The sequence below is a fragment of the Cebus imitator genome, unplaced genomic scaffold, assembly GCF_001604975.1.
Source record: "Cebus imitator isolate Cc_AM_T3 unplaced genomic scaffold, Cebus_imitator-1.0 Scaffold24, whole genome shotgun sequence".
NCBI lineage: Eukaryota > Metazoa > Chordata > Mammalia > Primates > Cebidae > Cebus > Cebus imitator.
In genome coordinates, this window is record NW_016107339.1 from 9,184,679 (window position 1) to 9,193,632 (window position 8,954).

Below are 8,954 nucleotides of genomic sequence, written 5' to 3' on the forward strand. Positions count from 1 at the left end.
GCCTCCCAAAGTGCTGGGATTACAGGCTTGAGCCACCGCGCCCGGCCTTCTTTACTTTTTAAGATTAAAATTCATTAACTTGCAATCTCTGGGATTTCTCTATTATCCACAATAAGTGTATGAATAATCCCTTCTTTCCGCTTCCCACTGCTGACAGCCTTTATGTAACAGTCGTGGTTGCCGATACTGAAGTGAGTTTCAGTCCCATCATCTACAAACTCACCAGCTGTCTCCATTTCTTTTTTACCATTGCACCATACGTCCATAGTGTCTTTTTCCAAAACAACTCTAAAGTTCTCACCAACCATGTGTAATACCCAAGTATTGGTGGTTTTTGATCTGTTCTCCATATACTTCTTGAGACTCCTCCCATTAATTTCCAGAGTATATTCATAAGCAAAACCACGGATAGCATCTATAGTTATGGTTGCTTTTGTCTTTGCAGCTCCAACATAGAATGTCTCTTTGCCCACTAATTTGAACATCCATTCTTTTCTTATCTCTTCCTTCCCATCTACATATGCTACTCGTTTGCCCGATGTAGTCCCATGTTCAAATTCAATCTTGTGGACTCCGTCACTTAAAGCAACATCCCAAACAGCTACGAGATCTGTCATTTTTTTCAAGGCTGTAAGGAGGTCTGCGCCTCACCCGCCTGGGTCTCACCGACCTCGCAGACACCGCCCGCTGCCGCCGCCGCCCAGAGATGGCCACCTCTGGCGCAGAAGGGCCGAGGGCGCGGGCGACATTCTTTAATCTTAATTGCCTCTTTAAAGGTCCTATCCCCAAATATAATCACATTGGAAACTAGAGCTTCACCATATAAATTTTGGGGGAACACAGTTAAGTCTATAACAGCACCTATACTGATTTGCTGAGTAATCTTGGGATAGTCATCACATACCTGTCTGAGCCTCAGTTTTCTTATCTGTGTAATGGAGATATACCACATTTCCTCTTCCTCTTCCTCGCTGGGTTGTCATGACAAATTAGATAGAACCTGTGTAGATGAGTGTGTAGCTCATGCCTGTAATCCTAGCACGTTTCAAGGCCAAGGTAGGCAGATTGCTTGGGCCCAGGAATTTGAGGCCAGCCTGGACAACATGGTGTAATCCCATCTCTACAAAAAAATTAAAAATTTAGCCAGCATGGTGGCATGTTTCTGTGGTCCCAGCTACTCAGGAGACTGAGGTGGAAGGATTACTTGATCTCAGAAGGTCAAGGCTGCAGTGAGTCATGATTATGCCGCTATACTCCAGCCTGGGCAACAGAGCTAGACCCTGTCTCAAAATAATAAAAAGAACATGTGAAAGGATTCTGGAGAACATAATTATAAAACATCAAATGCTTACGTTTAAGGTCTCAATTCTGAGTTTGTACAACATGAGATACCCTTTAGACCTGAGTAGTCCATTGATAGTATAGATGGTTGTATCAGTTACCTAATGCTGTGTAACAAACCATCCCTAAACTTAGTGACTTAAAACAGCTGTTTACTATTTCTTGCAATTCTGTGGGTTGGCTAGATGGTTCCTCTGCTGTTTTCATTCACATAGCAACAGTCTGCTAATGGCTTGGCTGGGTTGGGTGGTTTAGGCTGGCTGGGGGGCCTGGACCTCTCTCCTCCTGTGGTCCTTCAGGCCAGCCTCCTTACATAATTATGAAACCACTCCAAAAGCACAAAAGCAGAAGCACAGACTCAGAAGTTGCTCAGTATCACTTCTTCTTCTTTTTTTTTTTTTTTGAGATGGAGTCTCACTGTCACCAAGGCTGGAGTACAATGGCACAGTCATAACTCACTGCAGTCTTGGACCCTGAATTCAAGGGATCCTCTCACCTCAGCCTCCAGAGTAGCTGGGACTACAGGTGCACACCACCATGCCCGGCTAAATTAAAAAAAAAAAAAATGTTGTGGAGACTGGGTTTTACCATTACCCAGGCTGATCTCAAACTCCTGGGCTCAAGCGACCCACCCACCTCGACCTCCCAAAGTGCTGGGATTTCAGGCATGAGCCACGATGCCCCGCCTGTTCAGCATCACTTTTGCCACAGCCTGTTGGTCACAGCAAGTCACAAGACCCACTCGGATTCAAGGGGAGGTGAAATAGATTCCACCTTGTGGTAGCGGAAGCAGCAAAGTTACATTGCAAAAGAGCATGGACACAGGGAACTGGATTCTGCTTGGGGCTATTATTGTTACAATTCTCCATAGAGACCCTTTGCAAAGCCCGTATGTGTCTGTCCCCATACTGAGTTAGCATGCTCCACAGATTACCCCAGAGACTAGTGGACTTTGGCCTTATTCTTGGTGACGATCCTGTGTCTCCCAACTTGCTCCTAAGCCTGTTCATAGCCAGTCCAGCTCTAGAGCCCTGCCTGCTGGCTGTGGCTCTGGCTTGGGGCCCTGTTTATACCCTCCGGCCTTGCTGATGTACCTGGGGATTGGAATTTGCATCACCCTACTAGCCCTCCCACTCCTGACTGGCCCCTACTCTGTTTCCTGGATCTCAACCTGGCCCGACTCTCTCAGCTGCCCTCTGGCAGGGCCAGGCCTGCTCTTCCCAAGAAACTCACACAACACTGGTGGATTCTTTTGACCAGTTTCCTAGGAAATCTGCTTAATACCTCTAAAACAGCAAAATAGTTATTTCTACTTTGATTCACCTCAATCAAATAAGCTCCAGTAATTCAGGCCTTTGAGAAATTCCACAATTTATGCTCCAAATTTCAGTTGCATTTTTGGGTGTGTTTTACACAAGTTCTTTAGCACTCATGAATTATTGCTAATATAAACCCCTGCAGTTATTATTGATAAGAGTTATAAAGGAAGAGGTAATACCAAGGTGGCAGAATCTCACAGCATGGTTTATTGGGAGGGCTGCCGAAAAGTTAACATGAATCACGTTTTCCTAATCGAATTGCATTTTCTGATGTAGCAGCAGAGCTTGCTGCCCAAGGACCTTCAGAGGGCTGTGAAGCCAAGCATCATCGAAGTGTTTGGTAAGGAAGGTTTGAATTTTTATAAACCAACTCTTTCGCAAGGGGTGCTTTTTGGTAAATACATTAATTTGCTAATTATTGAAGTGATTCTAGCATTTTAAGTTGCATTATTAAGGAAAAAAATGGTGGCCGGGCACATTGGCTGACACCTGTCATCCCAGTACTTTGGGAGGCCAAGGCGGGCGGATCACAGATCAGGAGTACAAGACCAGCCTGGCCAACATAGTGAAACCTCATCTCTACTAAAAATACAAAAATTAGCTGGGCGTGGTGGTGAGCGCCTGCAGTCCCAGCTACTCGGGAGGCTGAGGCAGGAGACTTGCTTGAACTGGGAGGCGGAGGTTGCGGTGAGCCGAGATTGAGCCACTGCACTCCAGCCTGGGCAACAGAGAGAGATTCCATCTCAAAAAAAAAAAAAAAAAAAAAAAAAAAAAAAAAAAAAAAAAAAAAAAAAAAAAAAAAAAAAAAAAAGGTACACAACAATTGACTAGTTACATATCTTTTGTGTAAAAAGTTGAAAAAATTAATATAGTATAATATGATATGATAGAATATATAAAGTGCGTGTATCTCCTTTCTTTGGAAATGTCTGCATGAAACCAACAATATTTTCTCATGGGAGAAAAAATGGATGTCTCAGGCTGGGTCCAGTAGCTCGTGCCTATAATCCCAGCACTTTGGGAGGCTGAGTTGGGCAGTTTGGTTGAGCCCAGGAGCTCAATTCTAGCCTGGGCAACATGGTGAGATCCTGTATCTAAGAAAAAATACAAACAATTGGCCAGAGATGGCAGAGCGTGGCTGTAGTCCCAGCTACTCAGGAGGCTGAGGAGGGAGGATCGCTTGAACCTGGGGGGGTTAAGGTTTAAGGCTGCAGTGAGCAGTGATTGTGCCACTGTACTCCACTTGGGCAACAGAGCAAGACCCTGTCTCTCCCTAACCCCTCCAAAAAATGGGTGTCTGATAGCAGGATAGGAGGGAGATTTTCCAGTTTACTTTTTGTACCTTTGGAATTGTACCGTGTGAATGTATTGCTTACTCAAAATTAAATCACTACTGCAGGGGTGGGTACTGACTGGGAGGGGCACGAGGGAGCCCTCCGGGGCCCTGGACGTCTTCTGAGCCTTCGTTCTGGATCTTGATGAACACACATGTAAAGTCATCAATCCGTACACTTAAGCTCTGCAAACTTTAAGTTATGCTTCAAAAAAAGTGGTGTCTTTTAATAAAATGATAAAGTACAGTCAGCCCTCCATATCTGTGGGTTCCATATCCATGGATTTAACCAACCATGAATCAAAAATATTTTTAAATGGATGTTTGCATCTGTACTGAATACATATAGACTTTTAAAAAATCATTATTCTCCCAGCCTGAGCAACATGGTGAAACCCCAACTCCACCAAAAATACAAATAATTAGCTCAGTGGTGGAATGTGCCTGTAGTCCCAGCTACTCAAGAGACTGAGGTGGGAGGACTGCTTGAGTCTGGGAGATGGAGGTTGCAGTGAGCCGAGATCATGCCACCGCACTCAAACCTGGGTGATGGTGTAAGACCCTATCTCAAAAAACTACAAATAAAAATCATTATTCTCTAAATAACATAGTCTAACAACAATTTACATATATATACTTTTTTTTTTTTTGAGACAGAGTCTTGCTCTGTCGCCCAGGCTGGAGTGCAGTGTCCCGATCTTGGCTCACTGAAACCTCTGCTTCCCAGGTTCAAGCAATTCTCTTACCTCAGCCTCCCGAGTAGCTGGGATTACAGGCACACGCCACCACACCCAGCTAATTTTTGTATTTTTAGTAGAGATGGGGTTTCACTGTGTTGGTCAGGCTGGTCTCGACCGCCTGACCTCGTGATCTACCTGCCTTGGCCTCCCAAAGTGCTGGAATTATAGGCATGAGCCACCGTGCCCGGCCTTTTTTTTTTTTTAAGATGGAGTCTTACTCTTGTCACCCAGGCGGCTGGAGTGTAATGGCTGGATCTTGGCTCCCTGCAACCTCCACCTCCCAGGTTCAAGCTAATCTCCTGCCTCGGCCTCCCAAGTAGGCAGACAAAGAATTCTTCTGAGAGGCAAGAGAAGAAACCAAACTTGGAAAACAGAGCCATGTATTAATAATCCATTCATTTACTCATTTGCTGAGCACTTTGCCACTTTCTTTTACTTTTCTTTTTTTAAAAAATTTATTTCTTTTTATTTTTGTGACAGAGTCTTTCTCTGTCGCCGTGGCATGAGCTTGGCTCACTGCAATCTCTGCCTCCTGGGTTCAAGCGATTCTCCTGCCTCAGCCTCCCAAGTAGGTGGGATTATAGGCATGCACCACCATGCCTGGCTAATTTTCGTCTTTTTAGTAGAGACACAGCTGCTCCATGTTGGCCAGCTGGTCTCAAATCCCTGGCCTCAAGTGATTTGCCCATCTCGGCCTCCCAAAGTGCTGGGATTACAGGTGTGAGCCACCATGCCCAGTCCACTTTACCATTTTCAATATCCTTTTACGCCTGTTACATAATTTGACCTTGAAATCACCCTATGAATGGATGGGGTGCATGTTCATCATCCCACCTTGTGAATGAGGAAGGAAGCTGAGACCTAGAGAGCAAAGTCACAGGAGATGACAGAGCCTGTACTCAAACCCATGTTTTACAATCCTAAGTCTGAAGTGCTCATTGCTGCTTTCCAGAGAGGTCTCAGATCATCTAGAGTGAGCTCTGGCTTCTCTATTTACCAGCTGTGTGATTTTGAGCAAGTTGCTGAACCTCTCTGTGCCTCCCTGTTCTCATTCTGTGCAATGGAGCTGGTATAAGGATTAAATGAGCCAATACAAAGAAAGCACATGGTAAGTGCTCATTAAAAATTAGCTTTTGCTGGCCAGGTATGGTGGCTCATGCCTGTAATCCCAGCACTTTGGGAGGCTCAGGTGGGCAGATCATGAGGCCAGGAGTTCCAGACCAGCCTGGCCAATATGGCGAGACCACATCTCTACTAAAAAAAAAAAAATTAGCCGGGCGTGGTGGTGTGCGCCGGTAGTGCCAGCTATTCGGGAGGCTGAGGCAGAAGAATCACTTGAACCCAGGAGGTGAAGGTTATAGTGAGCCAAGATTGTGCCTCTGCACTCCAGCCTGGCAACAGAGTGAAATTCCGTCTCAAAAAAAAAAAAAATAGCTTTTATTTTTCTTCCTAGAAAAAAAGAAAGCGAGGCATGATGAGAATGGCAAAGATGAGAAATCTGAGAATCATAGAGAAGAGGGTGAGAAGGAAAGTTCAGAGGCGGAAATGGCCCCAGCGTGTCAGTGTGCAGCTCCCCCAGGCAGTAAGAACAGGAATAGGGTGACCAGGCAGAGGCCAGGGCAGGCCAGCAGCACCAGTAGGAAGATGCCCTCGCCCCCACCTTGGCCTTCAACCTGCAGAAGCTCAGTGTTTCCCTAGGCCCAAATCCAGCTGGCAGCCAGCCCAGGAGAGAGGGAGGACAGGGGAAAAGAGGTGGGTAAGGCATCTCGGCCACCCTCGAGGGGCTCGTGGTCTGGCCGTAAGATCGAGACAGGGCTATGTGAGCTAAGATGGCTTCCCTCAGTTTCCCTGGAATATCAGGCTCCTGTCCAGTGAGGTGCTGGTAAAAATGGAACAATTAGCTCTTTGTTGGGGGATGACAGGTCAGAGGGGCTGTTATGCCAATTGTCATGTTTGCCAATTTCCAGGGGATAAATACTCTCATTGTGGCCATCTTCAAAAAAAAGCAGGTCCTTGTGTCAAGTCACGAGGGCGGGACAGGCAGTAAGGTGAGGACAAAGGCGAGGCATCATGGTCAGAGGCTGGAGACTTGTGTCCTGGTCCCTGAGAGAGTATGCAGAGATGTTATATGCCTTGGACACATCATTTTACCTCTTTGATTTCCAGTCCCCTCAACGAAGAAAATGGATGTGTACTCTGTTGGTGGACAGAGCTGGTGTGAATCCAGGGCTGAGGGTATTTTTCAAGCACTTGCTATGTGCTAAGGTCTGGGATACACAGATGAATAACAGAGGGTCGTGCTGGGGGAGTGGGCAGATGTGAAAGTCCCATGACTTCATCAACACGGTGGTGGCAATGATTAGTAAGCACGGGGTGATGGCCCTACCATGTCTGAGTCACACAATTCATTCTATCAGTCCCAAGATCTTTTGTTTTGTTTTGTTTTGTTTGAGACAGTGTCGCTCTGTCATCCAGGCTGGAGGTTGCGGTGAGCCCACCTTGGCCTCCCAAAGTGCTGGGATTACAGGTGTGAGCCACCGTGCCTGGCCTTTTGCCTGTATGTATTTCTTTATCTCATAAACTTTTTTTTTTTTTTGAGATGGAGTTTTGCTCTTGTTGCCCAGGCTGGAGTGCAATGGCTCGCAATCTTGGTTCACCACAACCTCCACCTCCTGGGTTCAAACGATTCTCCTGCCGCAGCCTCCTGCTTATAGGCATGTGCCATCATGCCTGGCTAATTTTGTATTTTTTTAGTATAGATGGGGTCTCCCCATGTTGGTCAGGCTGGTCTCAAACTCCTGACCTCAGGTGATCTGCCCGCCTCAGCCTCCCAAAGTGCTGAGATTTCAGGCATGAACCACTGTGATCGGCCATCATAAACTTTTAAAAGGTCATGAGCCCTATACATACTCTCCAGAATGTCTAAAATTACTAATTTTAAAAAAACCAAACTTCAAACCGGACCATACCAAATGCATAAGCAGTGGGAACTGTCATACATTGCTGGTAGGAATGCAAAATGCTACAACCAATATAGAGAACAGCTTGGTAGAGTCTGATAAAGTTAACCAGACACTTACTCAGTGACCCAATTTTAGGTATTTACCTAAGAGAAAAGAAAATGTGTACTCACACAAACACTGAACCTGAATGTTTATAGCTCACAGAAGTGTTATTCATAACTGCCCCAAACTGGAAATAACCCAAATGTACTTCACCTGGTAAACAGAGGAACAACTGTGGTATAACCAAGCAATGAAAAAGGAACGAACTACTGACGTGGGGAACAAAATGGGTGAATCTCAAATACGTAATGGCGAGTAAAGGAAGCCAGGCTCGGAAAGCTGTGGTTCCACTTAAGTGAAATCTGGAAAAGGCAAAATGATCAGTCAGAAACAGATCAAGGTTACCAGAGGCAAGAGGTAGGGGTGTGGGTTGACTGCAAAGGACGGCATGGGGACACTTATGGGGGGATTGTGGTGGTGGCTGTGTGACTGTACTCTCCTGCCAAAACTTACAGAATAAACCAAGGGTGGATTTTATGATCTGTAAATTACAGCTCAGTAAACGTAACAATGGTGATACAAAGGCTGTGTACCCACCTTCTCTCTCCTGACTGCTACCTCATTTTGCTCCACAGTGAAGCCACTCCCCATACTCCCACTCAGACTACCCCCTGGACAAGCTTAGGTACCAGTGCTGCAGAATTGACTCTGCTCTTACCGAGCCAGCTGCCTTCAGCATCATTAGCGAGTTTTAAAATGCTGATGCAGGCCGGGCGCAGTGGCTCACGCCTGTAATCTCAGCACTTTGGGAGGCCGAGGCAGGTGGATCACCTGACGTCAGGAGTTTGAGATCAGCCTGGCCAACATGGTGAAACTCCATCTCTACTAAAGATACAAAAATGACCTGGGCATGATGGCGTGCATCTATAACCCCAGCCACTCGGGAGGCTGAGGTAGGAGAATCACTTGAACATGGGAGGCAGAGGTTACAGTGAGTCGAGATGGCGCCACTGCACTCCAGCCTGGACAACAGAGAGAGACTCTACCTCAAAAATAAAAATAAGGGCCGGGCGCGGTGGCTCACGCCTGTAATCCCAGCACTTTGGGAGGCCGAGGCGGGTGGATCACGAGGTCAAGAGATCGAGACCATCCTGGTCGACATGGTGAAACCCCGTCTCTACTAAAACTACAAAAAATTAGCTGGGCATGGTGGCGC

At 46.2% G+C, this 8,954-nt stretch overlaps 1 protein-coding gene across 1 annotated transcript; it reads right to left on the reverse strand.

The window, feature by feature from the left end:
* Positions 1-74: 74 nt before the first annotated feature.
* On the reverse strand, positions 75-709 carry LOC108299896 (fas apoptotic inhibitory molecule 1-like). The gene has a single exon (XM_037736413.1). It carries the CDS (start codon positions 615-617, stop codon positions 75-77), a length of 543 nt encoding a protein of 180 aa, XP_037592341.1. The 5' UTR covers positions 618-709.
* Between the last annotated feature and the right edge of the window lie 8,245 nt (positions 710-8,954).

Coding starts and splice junctions, on each gene's coding strand:
- LOC108299896 (XM_037736413.1), bottom strand. CDS start 617: ATGACAGATCTCGTAGCTGTTTGGGATGTTGCTTTAAGTGACGGAGTC.